We start from the raw sequence: 20280 nt of genomic DNA on the forward strand, positions 1-20280 counted from the left end.
GGGCGCCTGGGTGGCTCAGTCAGTTAAGTGTCTGACTTCGGCTCAGGTCATGATCTCGCAGTTCCTGAGTTAGAACCCCGTGTCGGCGCAGAGCTGGCTTTGGATCCCCCACCTCTCTCTGCCCCTCCTCCACTATCGCATACTCTCTCTCTCAAAAAGAAATGAACATTAAAAAAAAAAAAAGACCTCTCTTTTAAAAAAGCAGCCACAAGGGGCAAGGTAGAGACAACCACAAGAACACCAGATAGAGAAGGGTGTACCCAAAGACAAAACAAAAAACACTCCTGCTAAAAATGCGATTATAAACTATATTTTCAAAAACTTTAAAATGAGTAACTCAGATCCTCAAAAAAATAAAGATACAATGTCCATAAAAGGGGAAGAAGTTATAAAAGTAAAACAGGCAGTTATGAGTCAAGAAAAGATGAATTCTAACAAAATATTAACCACAAATGTGAAAGAGCCTCTGAAGGAAACCTCAAGTTATCATATTTTTTTCCAGAATTAAAACACTGTTACTATATTAACAAAAACATTTTTACAGAGGACTTACAAGAATGTGCTTTTGGTCACAAAAAGGCCAGCATATTTAAAATCTATTCAAGAACTACAGAGATTTCTAAGATATCAACTATTCCAAGAGGTTTTTCTCTAAAGGTAAAGAATCATGGTACATACCCATCTTGCTTCAATGGCAATGTTTAAGGGACAAAGAATAAAAAGCAAAGAAAATTGTTTTGCAAATGCAATCTGGCAATCTGAAATCCCTAAGTATGTAACAATATAGCCAATGTTTTGGCACAGTTAGTCTTCTTTGAGCCTTCCAGGAAAGAAGAATGCCAAAATGAATGTTCAAAATGGCTATTCACTGTAGCTCAATAATGCTGGTTGTGGACCATGGTGTATCTATCACCTTTGAAAAGAGCTGATTCACAACAGCTGATAAAGAGAGTTCAATTCGTTAGGATATTTGTAGAAAACTAATGATACAATATTAAGAAACCAGCACTTTGAGAACTAATCCAATGTGTGAGAAGAAAAACACTCCCCCCCTCACTTTTATCAGTTTAAAGAAAACCTAAAAGTCAAAATTAAATGCTAAAAGAAAAATTCTTATTAAAAATCCCTTCCCCAGATTTTCCTATTCTTATCACCTACTTGTTTAGACTTCAAGAAAACTCATTCTTAATATATTCCCATATGTTTGATTAACCTTCCCCCCATTACCTCTGAATATAACCTAAATGCTTGAAAGATTTAAAAGATGAATGCTTCAAAACTAAGCAAGTGTCATCAGCAACTCTTCATCTGAGATTAAATGATTTTGGTATAAATTAAAATTTGAAAGAGTCCCTCCCTAAGTTTTTAATATTAAAAGTTAGTAGTCTTTATGCTGTCTATGAAATAACAATTTAGATCTAAGGACACATATAGGTTGAAAAATGAAAGGATGGAAAAAGATATTCCATGCAAATGTAACCAAAAAAGCACAGGAGTGGCTATACCAAGTTCAGACAAAATAGATTTTAAATCAAAAATTGTTACAAGACAAGGGGCACCTGGGTGGTTTAGTTGGTTAAGCATCTGACTCTTGATTTTGGCTTGGGTTATGATTTCATGGTTCGTAGGTTCAAGCCCCGTGTCTGGCTCTGCAGACAGCATGGAGCCTACCTGGGATTTTTCTCTCCCTCTTTCTCTGCCTCTCCCCTGCTCATGTTCTCTCCCTCTCTTTCAAAATAAATAAATATTTTTTTAAAAACCTATTACAAGACAAAGGACACTATATAATCATAAAAGGGTCAAATCAAATCATCAAGAAGATATAAGAATTACAAGTATTTATGCACTCAAATACTAAATCAATTGGGCAAATTTTTAAAAAGCTAAATCAACTGGGCAAATTTTTAAAGACTTGAAGGGAGAAATACACAGCAACACAGTAATATTAAGAGATTTCAATACCTCACTTTCAATAATGGACAGATAAAACAACCATACTGAAGAACAATAAGGAAACAGAGGAACTGAGTAACATTGTAGACCAATGGGACCTAACACACATATACCGAACACTCCACCTAAAAACAGCAGAATACACATTTTTCTCAAGTACACATGGAACATTCTTTAGGGCAGAACATGTTAGGCCACAAAACAAGTCTTAACAAATTCAAGGAGACTGAAATATACAGTATTTTTCCCAATCACAATAGAATGAAACTAGAAATCAATAGCACAGAAAAAAACCTGTAAATTTCCACAAATATGTATAATTTAAACACATATTCAAAAAATTAATGGGCCAAACAAGAAGTCACAAGGGAAAATAAAAAATACTTTGACACAACTGAATATGAAGACACAAAATACCAAAACTTCTGTGATACAGTGAAAGCAATGCTAAAAGGGTAGTATGTGTATATTAAAAAAAAAAATCATGATATCAAATCAGTAGCCTAACTTACACCTCAAGGAACAATGAACTAAACCTAAAGCAAGCATAAGGAAAGAAATAATAAACAATGGAGCACAGATAAACAAAATACTGAACAGAAAAAAAAAAAAAATCAATGAAACTAATAGCTGAGTTTTTTTAAAGACCAACAAAATTGGCAAACCCTTAACTAGATTGACTAAGAAAAAAGAAAAAAGACTCAAGATAATAAAATCAGAAAATTAAAGAGGAAAAATTACAAGCAATGGCACAGAAATAAGGCTTATAAGAGAACAATATGAACAATTCTATACCAACAAATTGGACGGCAAAGAAGAAATGCGTGAATTCCTGGAAACACACATTCTACCAACACTGAATCATGAAAGATTAGAAAATCTGAACAAACCTGTAACTAGCAAGAAGACTGAATTGGTAATCAAAAACCTCCCACAGGGAAAAGCCAAGGACCAGATGGCTTCACTACAGAATTCTACCAAACAATTAAAAAAGAATGAACAGGGGCACCTGGGTGGCTCAGTCGGTTGAGCGTCTGACTTCGGCTCAGGTCATGATCTCGCGGTTCGTGGGTTCGAGCCCCGCATCGGGCTCTGTGCTGACAGCTCGGAGCCTGGAGCCTGCTTCGGATTCTGGGTCTCCCTTTCCCTCTGCCCCTCCCCTGCTCACGCTCTGTCTCTCTCTGTCTTAAAAATGAATAAAACATTTAAAAAAAATTTTTTTTAATAAAATAAAAAAAAAAAAAAGAATGAACATCAATCTTCCTAGAACATTCCCAAAAAATTGAAGAGGAAGGAACACTTCTTAACTCATTCTATGAGGCTAGTATTACCTTGATACGAAGCAGCCAGCCAAAGACACTACAAGAAAACTAACACCAATATCCTTGATAAACACAGAAGCAAAAATCCACAACAACATACTAGCACAGAATTCATAGCACATTAAATGGATTGTATACCATATTCCAGTGGGATTTAACCCAAGAACACAAGGGTGGTTCAACATATAAAAACCAATCAACATAACAGCTCACATTAACAGAATTAAGGATAAAACAAAATGATTATTTCAACTGCTGCAGAAAAAGCATTTGACAATATTCACCACCCTTTCATAATAAAAACACTCAACAAACTAGAAAAAGAAGAAAACCACCTTAACATAGTAAGAACCAGATATGAAAAACCCACAGCAAACATCATATTCAATAGTGAAAGACTGAAAGTATTACCTGTAAGATCAGGAATAAAAGACTTTCACCACTTCTATTCAAAATAGTTCTGGAAGTTCAAACCAGAGCATTAAGCAAGAAAAGGAAATATAGAGAAAACTTTAAAGATTACACACACGCAGTTAGAATAAGCTAATTCATCAAAGTATCAGGATACAAAGTCAACACACAAAAATCCATTGCACTTCTATACACAGTAAACAATCTGAAAAGAAATTACAAAAACAATTCCACTTACAATGCATTAAAAAGAATAAAATACTTAGGGGGCGCCTGCCTGGGTGGTTGAGTCAGTTGAGCGTCGGACTTCAGCTCAGGTCATGATTTCAGAGTTTGTGAGTTCCAGCCCCACGTCGGGCCCTGTGTTGACAGCTCAGAGCCCGGAGCCTGCTTCGGATTCTGTGTCTCCCTCTCTCTCTCTGCCCCTCCCCTGCTCACACAGTCTCTTTCAAAAATAGTAAACATTAAAAAAAAGGTTCAAAGGTGATTTAAAAAAATAAAATAAAAAGAATAAAATATTTAGGAATTAACCAAAAAGGTGAAAATCTTATACACTGTAAACTACTTTACCCAAAATGACATACAAAAATTAACTAAAATGGATCAAAGACTTAAACGTAAGACCTAAAACAAGAAAACTCTTACAAGAAAACATGGAACAAAAGCTTCATGACACTGAATTTGGCAATGATTTCCTGGTATAGGTAACAAAAGGAAAAAGAGACTAACTGGACTTCATGACAATAAAAAAAAAATTGCGCATCAAAAGACACTATCAACAGAGTAAAAAGACAAACCACAGAATGGGAGAAAAAAAAATTTGCAAGTCATATATCTGATAAAAGAGTCATAGTTAGAATATATAATGAAAACTATTACAACTCAATAATAAAAAGACAAATAAGCCAATTAAAAAATAGGCAAAGGATATGAATAGACACTTTACCAAAGAAAACGTACAAATGGCCAATAATCACATGAAAAAATGCTCAACATCACTAAACATCAGGGAAATGGAAATCAAAACCACAACAAGATACCACCTCATACCCTTTAAGGTGGCTACTATCAAAAAAAAAAAAAAAAAAAAAAAAAGAAACAGAAAATAAGTGCTGGTAAGAATGTAGAAACACTGAAACCCTCATGCACTGTTGATGGAGCTGCAAAAGGTGAAGCCACTATGGAAAACAGTGCGATAGTTCCTCAAAACATAAAAATAAAATTACCATATGATCCAGTAATTCCACTTCTGGGTATATACCCCAAAGAACTGGCAGCAGTCCCAAGTGTCCATTGATGAATAAATGGATTAGCAAAATATGGTAAGTGCATACAATGGAATATTATTAAGGGAATTAAATATTAAAAGGGAAGGATACTCCTACAGAGGAATTCTACATATTCTATAGTATGAGTGAACCTTGAAGACATCACGCTAAGGTGAAGTAAGCCAGTCACAAAATGACACATACTGTTAAGGTTCCGCTTAAATGAGGTAACTAAAGTAGTCAAATTCATAGAAACATAAACATGGTGGTTACCAGAGGCTGGGGTGAGAGGAATGGGAAGTTGTGTTTAATGGGCACAAAGCTTCAGTTTTGCAAGATGAAAAGAGTTCTGAAAATTGGTTGTACAACAATGTTAATATATTTAACATTATCAAACTGCATACTTAAAAATGGTTAAAATGTAAATTTTATATTTATTTTGTCACAATTAATTAAAAATAATTCAAGCCCCAGATAAACAAAAGAGAAGATTTCTTGATAACAAACCTGTTTTACAGAAAATACTAAGGGATGTTCTTCAGGATGAAAGCAAGTGACACCAGTGAGTAATTCAAACTTATAGAAAACAACATGGGGCGCCTGGGTGGCGCAGTCGGTTAAGCGTCCGACTTCAGCCAGGTCACGATCTCGCGGTCCGTGAGTTCGAGCCCCGCGTCAGGCTCTGGGCTGATGGCTCGGAGCCTGGAGCCTGTTTCCGATTCTGTGTCTCCCTCTCTCTCTGCCCCTCCCCCGTTCATGCTCTGTCTCTCTCTGTCCCAAAAATAAAAAAATAAAAAAAAAATAAAAAAAACGTTGAGAAAACAACAAAAAGGGCTAATCAAAGCAATATTGCAGGTAATTGCAAAAGACAGTATAACGGCATACTTCTCCTTTCTTCCTTTCACTGATTTAAAAAGCAACTATGCCAAACAATATATATTTAATTGTATTGTTGGGCCTATAACATAGAAATGTATTTGATAATGACAGCACAAAGGAGATCAACAGGAACAGAGTGCAATGGAATAGGAAAATGACCCCATGGGGCGCCTGGGTGGCTCAGTCCGTTGAGCTTCCGACTTCAGCTCAGGTCATGATCTCACAGTTCATGGGTTCGGCCCCACATCAGGCTCTGTGCTGACAGCTCAGAGACTGGAGCCTGCTTGGATTCTGCGTCTCCCTCTATCTCTGCCCCTCCTGGCACGTTCTCTCTCGTTCTCTCTCTCTCTCAAAAATAAACATTAAAAAAAAATTTTTTTAATGAAAAAAGAAAATGACACCAGATAGTAACTCAAAAAAAGGGAAGAAATGAAGAGTACAAAAAAGGGATAAGTAGATTAATATAACAATCGCTACAAATATATCTTTGTTATTCTACCTTCTGCCAGATTCTTCAAAAAACCTAAGATTTTATAAAGTTTTAACTATAACAACATATTGCTGAGTATAACACATGTAGACATATGCCTAATAGTAACAGCATTAAAGAAGGGGTAGGGAATGGACCTGTATGGGCATAAAGTTTCTATGCAGCAATATAAAGACTAAAGGAAAAAACCAGACACAAGATATACAGAAAATAAAAAGCTAAATAGCAGAAATAAATCCAAGCATATTATTAACACTACAAGTGAATGAACCAAACAATCAAATCAAAGGCATATGTTGTGTTAAATTGCATGAAAAAGAAGATTCAACTGTATGCTATCTATAGGAGACACACTTTAGGCTCAAAAAGACAAACAGGTTATAAGTTAAAGAACAGATAAAAAAGATTTACTATGCAAACAATCATAAAAGAGATAGAGTGGCTATAGTAATATCAAGACAAAACATATTAAAACATAATGAAATACCTAAGAACAAATTTAACCAAGGAGGTGAAAGACTTGTACTCTGAAAACTATAAAACACTGATGAAAGAATTGAGGACAACACAAATGGAAAGATATTCCATGCTCATGGAATGGAAGAACCAATATTGTTAAAATTTCCATACTACCCAAAGCAATCTGCAGATTCAATACAATCCCTATCAAAATGCCAGGAACACTTAATCCTTGTATGGAACCACAAAAGACCCCAAATAGCCAAAGCAATCTTGAAAAGTAAAGGAGCCCTTGGTGGCTCAGTCAGTTAAGCATCTGACTCTTGATTTCAGCTCAGGTCATGATCTCATAGTTATGAGATTGAGCCCCACATTGGGGTCCAGGCTGAACATGAAGCCTGCTTAAGATTCTCTCTCTCAACTTAACAGAAGACCATAGGGGAAGGGAAGGGAAAAAAAAAAAAAAAAAAAGTTACAAACAGAGAGGGAGGGAGGCAAACCATAAGAGACTCTTAAATGCAGAGAACTGAGGGTTGATGGGGGGTGGGGACGAGGGGAAAGTGGGTGATGAGCATTGAGGAGGGCACTTGTTGAGATGAGCACCAGGTGTTGTATGTAAACCAATTTGACAATAAATATTAAAAAAAAAAATTCTCTCTCTCTCTCTCTCTCTCTCTCTCTCTCTCTCTCCCTTTTGCCCCTCCCTGAGTGCATGCACTCTCTCAAATAAAAAAAAAAAAAAAAAAACAAAAACAAAACTGGAGGTATCACAATCCCAGATCTCAAGATATACTACAAAGCTACAATAATCAAAACAATACAGGGGCGCCTGAGTGACTCAGTCGGTTAGGTGTCCAATTTCAGCTCAGGTCATGATTTCACAGTTCGTGAATTACAGCCCCGCATCGGGCTGGGTGCTGACAGCTCAGAGCCTGGAGCCTGCTTCAGATTCCATGTCTCCCCTGCCCCACTCACGCTCTGTCTCTGTCTCCTTCAAAAATAAATAAACATTAAAAAAAAATATTTTTAAACAGTATAGTACTGGCACACACACATAAATATATATAAATGGAACAAAATAGAGCCCAGAAATAATATAATATTAATAACAAAACATAAATTGATTATATGACCATTAATCTTTGACAAAGGAGGCAAGAATACATAATAGAAGATAGTACCTTCCTTCAACAAATGGTGTTGGAAAAAGTGAACAGCTACATGCAAAAGAATGAAACTGGACCACTTTCTTATACCACATACCAAAATAAACTTAAAATGAAAAAAAAAAAAAAAGATGGATTAAGGACCAAAATGTGAGATCCGAAACCATAAAAATCCTAGAAGGGCTCACAGGCAGTAATTTCTCTGACACTGGCCACACAACATTCTTCTAGATATGTCTCCTGAGTCAAGAGAAACAAAAGCAAAACTAAACTCTTTGGGATTACATCAAAATAAAATGCTTCTGCACAGCAAAGTAAATAATCAACAAAACTAAAGACAACCTACTGAATGGGAGAAAGTATTTGCAAATGACACATCCAATACAGGGTTAGTACCCAAAAAATATAAAAAACTTACACAACACCAAAAAAGCAAATAATCCAATTAAAAAATGGGCAAAAGACATGAACAGACATTTCTCCAAAGAAGATATCAGATGGTGAAGAGACACAAGAAAAGATGCTCAACATGAAGGAAATGCACATCAAAATCACAATGAGGTATCACCTCACATCTCTAAGAATGACTAAAATCAAAAACGCAAGAAACAAATGTTGGTGAAAATGTGGAGAAAAAGGAGCCCTCAGGCACTGCTGGTGGAAATGCAAACTGATGCAGCCTCCATGGAAAACAGTATGAAGGTTCTTAAAAAAATTAAAAATAGAACTACTATATGATCCAGTAATTTCACTACTGAGCATTTACCCTCAAAATATGAAAACATTAATTTGAGAAGATAAATGAGCCCCTATGTTTACTGCAGCATTATTTATAATAGACAAATTATGGAAGCAGCCCAAGTGTTCATTGATAGACAAATGGATAAAGAAGATGTGGGGTGTGTGTGTGTGTGTATATATCTATATATACACACACACAACAGAATATTACTCAGCCATAAAAGAAGATGAAATCTTGCCGTTTGCAATAACATGGATGGATCTGGAGGGTATAATGCTAAGTGAAAGAAGTCAATCAGGGAAAGACAAATACCATACGAGTTCATTCATATGGGGAATTTAAGAAACAAAACAAAGAAAAAAGAGACAAACCAAAAAAGACTCTTGTCTATAGAGAACAAACTGATGGTTACCAGATGGGAGGTAGGTGGGGGGGATGGGTGAAATAGGTAAAGGAGATTAAGAATATACTTACTAATCATGATGAGCACTGAGTAATGTATAGAATTGTTCAATCACTTTATTGTACACCTGAAATGAATGTAATACTGTATATTAACTATACTGGAATTAAAATTTAAAAATATTTTTTAAAAACAATATGAAAACAAACAAAAAAAAAATTACTCAATACAAACAGGAATGTTTCACAATAATAAAACAGTCAGGGGTGCCTGGGTGGCTCAGTTGGTTAGGCAACGGACTTCAGCTCAGGTCATGATCTCACGGTTTGTGAGTATGAGCCCCGTAATGGGCTCTGTGCTGACAGCCCAGAGCCTGGAGCCTACTTCAGATTCTGTGTCTTCCCCTCTCTCTACCCCTCCCCTGCTCACGCCCTGTGTCTCTCTGTCTCTCAATAATAAATAAATGTTAAAATTAAAAATTAAAAAAAAAATAAGTCAATCCACCAAGAATGCATAATAATTAAAAATCTATATGCACCTAACACCAGAGCCCCCAGTAAAAAATGAAAGAAAAACTGAAAGAAATGAAGGAAGAAATAGACAATTCAACAATAATTAGAATTCAATACCCCATTTTCAAAAAAGTAGATGGATAGAGATTCTGTGAATCATTCTTGAACATTAAAAAGAGAGCAGAACAAATGGAATTAGAAATTTAAAAAACAATACCATTTACAGTAGCACACTCCAAAATTAAAATACTTAGGTATAAATCTAACCAAATATGTACAGAATCTATATGAAAGAAACTATAAGCCTCTGGTAAAAGAAATCAAAGAGGAGCTAATTAAATGGACAGATATTCCATGTTCATGGTTTATCAGACTCAATACTGTCAACATGTCAGCTCCTCGTAATATGATGTATAGATTCAACACGATTCCAATCACAATCAAAATTCCAGGCAAATTATGTTGTGGGTATTGACAGATTTTTCTTAAAGTTTATAAGAAAAGGCAAAAGACCAGAACAGCCAACACAAAATTAAAGAAGACAAAGTGGGAGGGCTGATACTATCTGACTTCACGACTCACTATAAAGCTACAGCAATCAAAAAAGTGCAGTATTGGCAAAAGAACATACAAACAGATCACTGTAACAGAACAAAGCCCAGAAATAGACCCACATAAATACAGTCAACTCATCTTGGACAGAGGAACAAAGGTAATATAAGGGAGCAAAGATGCTCTTTTCAACAAATGGTAGTGGAACTACTAGACATCTACATCCAAAAAAATGAATCTAATGAAAAAAATGAATCTAAACACTAATTTTACATGTTTCACAAAATTTAACTCAAAACAGATCACAGATATAAATACAAAATGCGAAACTATAAAAACTATAAAACACCTAGAAGATAATATAAGAGAAAACCTAGATGACCTTGAGTATGATGATGAGTTTTTAGGTATAGCAACAAAGGCACAATCCTTGAAAGAAATAATTAATAAACTGGGCTAATTAAAATTAAAAACTTCTGTTCTGTGAAAGACAATGTCAAAAGAATGAAAAGACAAGCGACAGACCAGGAGAAAATATTTGTAAAAGACGATACGGACTATTAACCAAAATACACAACTCTTAATAAAATTCAAAGATACGGGGCGCCTGGGTGGCTCAGTCGGTTGGGCGTCCGACTTCGGCTCAGGTCACGATCTCGCGGTCCGTGAGTTCGAGCCCCGCGTCAGGCTCTGGGCTGATGGCTCAGAGCCTGGAGCCTGCTTCCGATTCTGTGTCTCCCTCTCTCTCTGCCCCTCCCCTGTTCATGCTCTGTCTCTCTCTGTCTCAAAAATAAATAAAACGTTAAAAAAAAAATTTTTTTTTAATAAAAAAAATTAAAAAAAAAATTCAAAGATACAAAAACAAACAACCCAATTAGAAAATGGGTAATAGGGGCGCCTGAGTGGCTCAGCTGGTTAAGCATCTGACTTCGGCTCAGGTCATGATCTTGTGTTCATGAGTTCAAGCCCCACATTGGGATCTCTGCTGTCAGTGCAGATCCTGCTTTGGATCCTGTCTCCCTCTCTCTCTGCCCCTCCCCCACGTGTGCTATCTCTCTCTCTCTCTCTCTCTCTCTCTCTCTCAAAACTAAATAAATACATTAAAAAAAAAGAAAATGGGTAATAGATCTGAACAGATGCTTCATCAAAAAAGATGTATATCTGGAAAACAAGAACACGACAAGGTGCTCAACATCATATATTATTAGGGAAATGCAAATTAAAACAGTGAGATCACCATTACACACCTACTAGAAGGGTCAAAACCCAAAACACTGACAATACCAAATGCTGCTCAGAATACAGAGCAACAGGAACTCTTATTCATTACTCAATGATGATGGGAACGCAAAATGGTACAATCACTCTGGAAGACACTCTGGCAGTTTCTTACAAAACTAAACATACTCTTAGCATACAATCTAGCATTCCCTTAAACCAAAGCCTAATCCAGAGCAAGGCTCAACCCTGCTCAATTGTATGAAGGCTGAGAGAAATGAGGATACTACAGAAAACTATGAGACTAGCAGATAGCAGAGGTTGGTTCATGAGATTTAAGGAAAAAAGCGGTCTCCATAACAAAAGTGTAACATGAAGCAGCAAGCGCTGATATAGAAGGTTCAGCAAGTTATCCAGAAGACCCAGCTAAGAAAATTAATGAAGGCAGCTATACTAAACAGATTTTCAAAGTAGACAAAACAGCCTTATGTTGGAAGAAGATGCCATCTAGGGTTTCCATAGCTAGAAAGAAGTCAACACCTGGCTTCAAAGCTTCAAAGGACAGGCTACTCTCTTGTTAGGGGCTAATGCAGCTGGTGACTTTAAATCGAAGCCAATGATCATTTATCATTCTGAAAATCCTGGGGCCCTTAAGAATTATATACTCTGCCTGTACTCTATAAGTGGAAACACAAAGCCTAGAAGACAGTTATGTCTGTTTATAACACGGTTTAATAAACATTTTAAGCCCACTGTTGAGACCTTGATCAAAGACCTTAATGTAAGAGCAAAAATTATAAAACTCTTAGAGGAAACATACAGGTAAATCTTTATGAATTCACATTCGGCAACAGGTTCTAAGATAGGACACCAAAAGCATGAGCAACAAAAGAAAAAAAGACAAATAAGACTTCATCAAAAATAAAAACTTTTTGGGGCATGTGGGTGGCTCAGGTGGTTAAACATCTGACTCGGCTCAGGTCTTCATCTCAGGGTTGTAAGTTCAACCCCTGCATTGGGCTCCATGCTGGGCATGGAGCCTACTTTAAAAAATAACATAACATAACATAACATAACATAACATAACATAACATAACATAACACAACAATAAAATAAAATAAAATAAAATAAAATAAAATAAAATAAAATAAAATAAAATAAAATAAATAAAATCTATTGTGCTTCAAAGAACACTGTCAAGAATGTGAAAAAACCCACAGACTGGGAAAAAATATTGCAAATCAGACACCTTATAAAAGAATATTAAATTCACATTGTGGAAAATATGAAGAATAAATACATAATTCTTACATCTCAAAAGTACATAGACAAATGACCAAAATAAAAATAAGCAAAGGATCTGAATGGGCATGTCACCAAAGAAGATATACAAATGGCTAATAAGCACAAGAAAAGATGCTCAATATCATAAGCCATCAGGGAAATCCAAGTCAAAACCACAATGAGATACCACATCATATCCACCACGATGGTTATAATCAAAGTCAAATAATAACAAATGTTGACAAAGATGTAAAGAGATTGGAATTTTCGTACACTGCTTGTAGGAATGTAAAAGTGCAGCAGCCATTTGGGGAAACAATCGGACAGTTCCTCAAAGGACAAATATGGAGTTACCACATGTCCAGCAATTCCACTCCTAAATATATACCCAACAGAAATAAAAACATGTCCACATAAAAACTTGTACATAAATGTTTATAGCAACATTCTTCATAACAGCCAAAAGGTAGGAAAAAAAACAAATGTTTATCAACCAATGAATGAAAAACAAATATAGTATACCCACACAATGAAATTTTAATCTGGCTCAGTCGGTTAAGCATTGGACTCCTGGTTTTAGCTCAGGTCATGATCTCACCGTTTCATGAGTTTGAGCCCCTCACTGGGCTCTGTGCTGGCAGTGCGGAGCCTGCTTGAGATACACACTCTCTCTCTTTCTCTCTCTCTCTCTCTCTCTCTCTCTCGCTCTCGCTCTCTGCCCATCCCCTACTCACGCTCTCTCAAAAATAAACAAACTTAAAAAAAAAAGTAAAACCATTATCATTTATAAAATATCCCAATAAAATCCAGCAGTTCCTTAAGAGAAAACACACTATGACACAGTTTTTATGCTAAGAAAACAAGGATTAATATTAAGAATAAAATATGTATTGGGGTACCTGAGTGGCTCAGTCTGGTTAAGCCTCCGACATTGGCTCAGGTCATGATCTCCCAGTTTGTGAGTTCAAGCTCCGGGTTTGTGAGTTCAAGTTCTGTGTCAGGCTCAGTGCTGACAGCTCAGAGCCTGGAGCCTACTTCGGATTCTGTCTGTCTGTCTGTCTGTGTCTCTCTCTCTCTCTCTCTCTCTCTCTCTCCCCACCTCCCCCACTCGTGCACGCACATGCGCTCTCTCTCTCTCTCTCAAAAATAAACAAATATTATAAAAAATTTGAAAGAATAAAATATGTGTCAATAGGTCAAAAAAGATAAATTATACACTGTAGACAAATTTGGAGACAAGGGTCAGGAAAGTGAAAAAGGGGTTCAGGCCTGATGTTGAACATCAGGCGAGGGCTAGAGGCTGAGTGAAGATGTGCAAGAAGCAGAGGGAGGAAACACAAAGATTTCCAAACACTGTTCATGACCCAGTTAAAAGATGGAGACCAAGAATTTCTGGTGATACCAATCCATATAACCGAATTATCTTCCCTAGCACAGCTCAGAAATTTAAGTTTAGGAATTACAAGGAGAGGTGTTTGAAATGATCCATGTTCAACGGCCTGCAGAACCAGTGTTAAGACCAACACAGTAAAAGCTCTGAACCACTCACTTCCTAAACTCTTTAAAAAGACTTGGTTGTAAGGCTGGGCACATTTCACTCCAAACTTACAAAGTCTCATGCCTTAGCTCAGTCTCACAACTACAAACTTAATTGCTACCTTATACATTACCATTAGTACATCCTTATGATCTAATAAGAGATAAATAAGTGAATCAAACTCTCACAATTTTGTCATTTAACTTGACACTAGACAGAACTAAATGTTTCCTATCATTTGGTCTCATCCTTTTAATACACTGCATTAAATACTACACAACTTATCTTCAAAAAACTTTATAGTTCATAAATTTCTAGCAAGAAACACTAAAGTCTCTTCCCCCTTTAAACATCTTCCAACTTATGCCAGTAAAATTTAATGTCAGCAAACTAAGGGAAAAAAATCATAATACTCTTTATATCTCTTAAAACCACCTTATTTTAATTTTTTTAATGTTTATTCATTTTTCAGAGACAGAGAGTCAGAACATGAGCGGGAGAGGGGCAGAGAGAGAGGGGAAACAGAATCCAAAGCAGGCTCCAGGCTCTGAGCTGTCAGCACAAAGTCCGATGCAGGGCTCAAACTCACAAACCATGAGATCATGACCTGAGCCAAAGTCAGACGCTTAACCAACTGAGCCACCCAGGCGCCCCTTAAAACTACATTTAATACTGAACACATTCTATACCTTCATATATTCTCCAAGGTAAGCAGTAAAATACCTGATTTCTCTTAAAACAAAAACAAAAAAAAACCCCACTTCTTTGGAGGGGGTGGGGTAGAAACACTAGGCTCTAAGAAGTAGGGTTGTCTATTATATATAGATCACTATTAGATGGGATAATAATTTTTCATATTGTCTATAATAAGAGTTAAAGTGGTTTAATATACTCCTCCTCTAGGCTTGGAGATATAAATTTAAATACTAATAGTTTGATTCAAACAAGAAATCACAGAACAAAATAAAAGTTAGGAGACCTCATCCACAAATGTAGCTTTAATTATGGTCTATATGCCGATAATTTACAGCTTGAGATCTCCAACCCAGACTTCTCCTTTGATCTCCAAAAACAATCTTAACACTCATCTCAGCCAATCCCATCAACCCCTCCCTCCCATCACTCCCACCTTTAACCTGGCCATATCTCAGTATTTGACACAATCATTCATCCAATAATCTAACACCAAACACCTTCTTGCCTCCATGTTACACACCTAATCCATTATTAGTGTAATAATAATGTAAAATTAATGGATAAGTACAATGATTTTACCTCTTAAATATTTCTCCAATCAGTTTTTTTTTTTTTTTTTTTTTCTATATCCACCAACACCTCCTTGTTGCAAAATATGATCATCTTTTGCCTGGCAATACTGCAATGGCTTACTAATTAGCATCCCTGACATATTGCCACTTCCCCTTCCCCATCCTGCTGTCAAAGCTGTTCTCCACTCTGCTACAAAGTGATGTTTCTGAAACACATTTTACTATATACCCCATTTTCAATGACTTTCCAAAGCTCCAGAGATAAATCTTTTATCTATATTGGCCTTTAGTTTCCTGGAAATGCCATGCTTTCTCCCACATTACCTTTCCATGTGCCTTTCCCTCAACTGAGAGGCTTTCTCTTTGCTAGTTAACTTTAATTTGTCTTCAGATCTTAGCTCTATCAGAACTTCCTCAGGGAAGCTTTCCCCAGCTTCACTAACAAGATCAGATTCCATTTCCGTATGCTTTCAAAGCATGTTAGTACCTATCAGTTTTACTTTTATTCATGTGGCCAAATGAATTTTGTCTGCCTCCCTCTTATGTGAACACTAGTGAGGCAGAGATTAAAAAAAAAAAAAAAAAAAATGTTTGGGTTCACCAAGGTTCCAACCAGCACAACAGGTGAATGCCCTAATGAGTACTCAATGAATAAGTGCCCACTGGAATATTTACCAGGCAAAACAATAATTCTTTAATGATCAACAGTCTATAGGCATCAATGTCCAAAAGAACTTTCTGTGATTAAGGAACTATTCTGTATCTGCACTTTCCAATAGTGGCCGCTAGTCAAGTGTGGCTATTGAGCACTTAGTATAACAGAGGCATTGAATTTTTAGTTTAATTAACTAAATAAGATGTAAAGAGCCGCATGTGGCTAGTAATGACTGTACTGAACAGCACAAGTCTATGTAAGTCTTTTCTCTTTTCAACTGTTGTACTTTGCTGCATTTTGTCACTCTGCACAGTTTACATACATCTTGTCTATGGAGCAGTCCTAGACAATAAACCCCTGGGCTTCTTTTGGTCCCCACAACATACCCTGCACACAACAGAAACTTAATAAATGTCTGATGATTTGATATCTGAATTGTAGAGCAAACTTTCTTTTTCTCCCTGAGAAGCTAATGAATTAAATGTAGTTATTTTCAAACCGGTCTTCAGAAGCCAACCATAAAATCAGCTCTTTCTCCATTGTGTAATACCTTGTGCTTTCTAGCTTTCCAGACTGTTTGGAACTGCGGCATAAACCTCCTGCTACCGACTGGGGACCCCTTTATCGCTACAAACGAGGGTCCGGTGAAGTACAATAGGCGAGGAGCCTCTGGAAACTAATCATGTAGTGTCCATAATCCACACTACTCCCTCAAGAAGAGTCCTGCCCTTCAGGCATACTAATCTAATTGTCTCCCCAACAAAATAGTCCCTGGGCAACCTTACTCTCCACTTCCAACACCGCCGTTTTCCCCTCCCGCAGGGCACAAGGAGCCCCACCTCCCTCCCAAAGCGTTGCTTCACCACACCCACTGGGAATACCGGCTCTCAGAACATCTGGTGTAATTCAAAAAGCCCGGGACCCAACGAGAGGAGTAAACAGGAGAGGTCTTTGCCAGCAAGAATGGGAAACTTGGCGTAGCCAACCAGAACCTGAACAAGAGTGTGGGCCCAGGACGCGAGATGGCCCCTACAAGGCTCTAAAAGCGCGCGTATTATTTGTCGGGCACCGTGACCCGCAGCGAGCAGGAGGCAGCAGGGTAGAAAGCAGGCGGAGCGCTCAGGGACTACCAGTCACCCTGCCCGACGGCAGCCCACATCTCTCCCCAGCCTGGCTCACCTTCTCCGGGCCGGTCCGCTCGTCCTCCAAGAAGCGGTGGCTCGGGCGCGACGACGAAAGCAAACTCCCGCTGGGGTGCGCCTGCAGCCAGGCCTTGGCCTCCTCGTCGTCTTCGTCGTCCGTGCTCTCCCGTGGCTGGCTCTCGTAATTAAAGTCCGAGTCCAGCTCCCGCCCCTCCCCTTCCTCCACCTCCTCCACCTCCTTCACCACCTCGACCACCTCGTCCTCTTCCTGGTTCGCAGACTCCTCCGCCTGTTCCTCCTCCTCCTCCTCGAGCTCGCCCGGCCACGGCACGTCCTCAGGCTCCATGTTGGCGTCTCGCTCTAGGAGGCAGAGGAGGAGGGGGAGAGGGGAAAGGGGAGGAAGGGTAGGGGAAGAGAGCTGACTGGCGGTTGCGGCCGCGCGCAGGCGCAAAGACCGCCGCGGCCTCGCACCCGGCGCCGCGACGCGCGGACGGGGCGGGGCAGGGAGTGAGAGCGCGGGTTGCTAAGGACGCCCCGCGGGGAGGCCCGAGGTGTGGCTGGAGCTGGCGAGGGAGTGGCGTAGCCCTCGTCACACGCTGGGACATTGCTCACAGTACTGAAAGCTCACAATAAACTCGGACTGGGGTCTTCTCGAGGGAGGGGAGAATTTCGTCCTCGGTTGGACCAAGTCAAAACTGAATTTTGCCCTTGCACCGGGAGGAGATCAGACTCTAGGATAAACCTACGATAATCAAACTTGCAAGTTACAAATTTTTAAAGGTTGAGTGCCTGCCATGCGACAGGCTGTATGATGGGCACTTGAACCTAGCGGCGAAAAAGTGGGGCGGTAGAGGGGTTAAGCTGGTACCAGAAAAATGGAAGTTTGAATCCTGACATCGCCACTTACATTGGTGAAACTGAGCCTCTATAAAATAAGAGGCCTTCACATAGGATGGTTGTGAAAATTAAAGCAGATAACCAACGTAAAGGACTTAGTGGTAGGTATTATTCATTGATTATTGTGCGGTAACTCATTAAATGCCCGCAGTTCTGTGAGATTAGTATTAATACCATTTCATATTTGAAGAATCTAAGGCTCCGAAAAATAACGTGCCCAAAGCCTCTTACCTAGTAATTGGCTGGCTGTGCAATCCCAAGTCTTCTGTAAATCCAGTAAATTGCCCTGGCCCAGACCTATAAGCTAATAAAGAATAAAAAGTAAGTATTTGTGCTGATAGTACATATATTTTTAGTATAGTCAATGACTTTGAAATGCTTTGGAAACAAAGCTTTCCTGATTAATTCAGGAACCCCTATAAAGGAAATAGCAAATTAAAGAATCTTGAGATGCTTTGCTATTACCTAAGGAGACAGCCATAATTAGAATCCAGCAAAAGTTCTTCATGGTACCTGTCCACAATAGCAGAGATAAATTGGTAGTGATATCAAACCAACATTGGCAAGGTATTTTTTAGGAGTACTGTCAAGGATGTATGTCCTATCTGTCTATGGCCCAATTCTAGCAAAACTATAAAGATAGAACATGGACTGGAGCCCAAAGCCTCAGGGCTCCTGTGAACATCTCTAAATGGACTATGAGTATATTCAAACACCACTCTTCTTATGACAAGTTGAGGGTTTTCCTTGCTGGAGAGCTATGGATATAATGATAGAAAAAGAAAGTTGCTTGATTTTGTATTCCTGATTGGAGAAACCCAGTAACAGGGACACACATTTCATTGATACTGTTATTAAATAATTCTGTAAACCTTTACCATTTACTTAGAAACTCCACTATGCTTATCATCCACAAATTTCAGGAAAAATGAAGGGAACTAATGGAATTCTAAAACTAAGTATCAAAGTTCTTGGAAACTCTCCAGCCTCCAAGGCCCAAAGTACTTTCATTTGCCTTGATAGCAAGGACATCATTCTACTGTAGGATCCACAAGTTATCTCCTTCTGAGTTCATAACAGGCTGCCTCATGTACTTGGGAATTATTTCCAGTATAGATTCTACCTTAAAACAAGCTGATATGACTAATTGCTTCAGGGGACCCACGCTATAACTCCTGCTTTACCAACAATAGGTGGAAGCTGCATTTCCAAAGCACCTACCTAAGCAGTTTCTGCAGGATCTGAAATCCAGAGATTTCTGAAAAAAGCATCAGAAAAAAAAAAAAATTTTCCCTTGATCCTCAATGGAAAAATCTCATCAGCCACCGTTAAGGACAACCCAACTGTAAAACTACAAGGCTTTGATCCTTGGATTCATGTTACTCAACAAAAAATACATGCATCATTTTTTCTGGGATATTGGATGTCTAATCCATTCATTGCAAGACCTCAAACCAAAGATTCTCAGGAATTCTCCAGAACTGCTGACTACAGAAATGGATAGCATATGCCCATTACAACAGAACAAGATTGATTTTCTGATTCTTCAGTATCCTTCACCCTACCACTAATCTTGCCTATTATTGTTCTTTGACAACCCTTTTAACTAACAAAATGATGTCTCTATATGATCCCCTTGATCTTCATACTGTTACTTTTGACTCCTTGTGCTCTTCTGCCACTTACGAAAAAGCAATTTTAAAAAAGAAAGAAAAGAATAGAAAAACAATATGCTCTGATGTGTTTTTCTCAAGTCATAGCCACTGCTCTTAATTTAATGGCTGAAATGTTTCAGTCTTTTCAGCAGCTTCCACATTCCAAGTCAGTAGTCTGAAAGATAAGCTGATGTCCCCTAAGTCTGAACCTTCCAGAGAACAAATTGGAGTCCTCCTTCAACCTCATCAGCCTTTAAACAAATGGCTGTACCTTTGAGTTCCACAAATATATCCCTATATCTTTTCACCCATTTTCCTTAGGAACCCAAACACAAGATGATGTGGAGGACGGCACTGGTAGAGAAAAGGAGATCGATAAGGAAGTAGTAACAGTACTTCAGATAATGAATGCAGGTGCAGATAGTGGGAGGGAGGGAGGAGAGTACAGATGCAAAAGCTACATGGA

The 20280-nt window shown here is 38.1% G+C and overlaps 1 protein-coding gene and 1 long non-coding RNA gene across 7 annotated transcripts in view; one reads left to right on the forward strand and one right to left on the reverse strand.

Moving 5' to 3' along the window:
• Positions 1–17720, reverse strand: part of ALMS1 (ALMS1 centrosome and basal body associated protein) — a 229555-nt gene extending 211835 nt beyond the window's left edge. For all 6 annotated transcript variants that reach the window (XM_060657597.3, XM_060657618.3, XM_060657607.3 and 3 more), the window contains exon 1: positions 17300–17720. In XM_060657597.3, the coding sequence (XP_060513580.2) occupies positions 17300–17608 (309 nt within the window). In that variant the 5' untranslated portion in view covers positions 17609–17720. The remainder of the gene's footprint in view (positions 1–17299) is intronic.
• Positions 17721–17809: 89 nt separating this feature from the next.
• LOC132694390 (uncharacterized) lies at positions 17810–19888 on the forward strand. The gene is made up of 2 exons (XR_009617288.1): positions 17810–18260; positions 19083–19888. It is a non-coding gene; the product is annotated as an uncharacterized LOC132694390 (long non-coding RNA).
• The last annotated feature ends 392 nt before the right edge of the window (positions 19889–20280 follow it).

The sequence above is a fragment of the Panthera onca genome, chromosome A3 (assembly GCF_046562875.1).
Source record: "Panthera onca isolate mPanOnc1 chromosome A3, mPanOnc1 haplotype 2, whole genome shotgun sequence".
Classification (NCBI taxonomy): Eukaryota; Metazoa; Chordata; class Mammalia; order Carnivora; family Felidae; genus Panthera; species Panthera onca.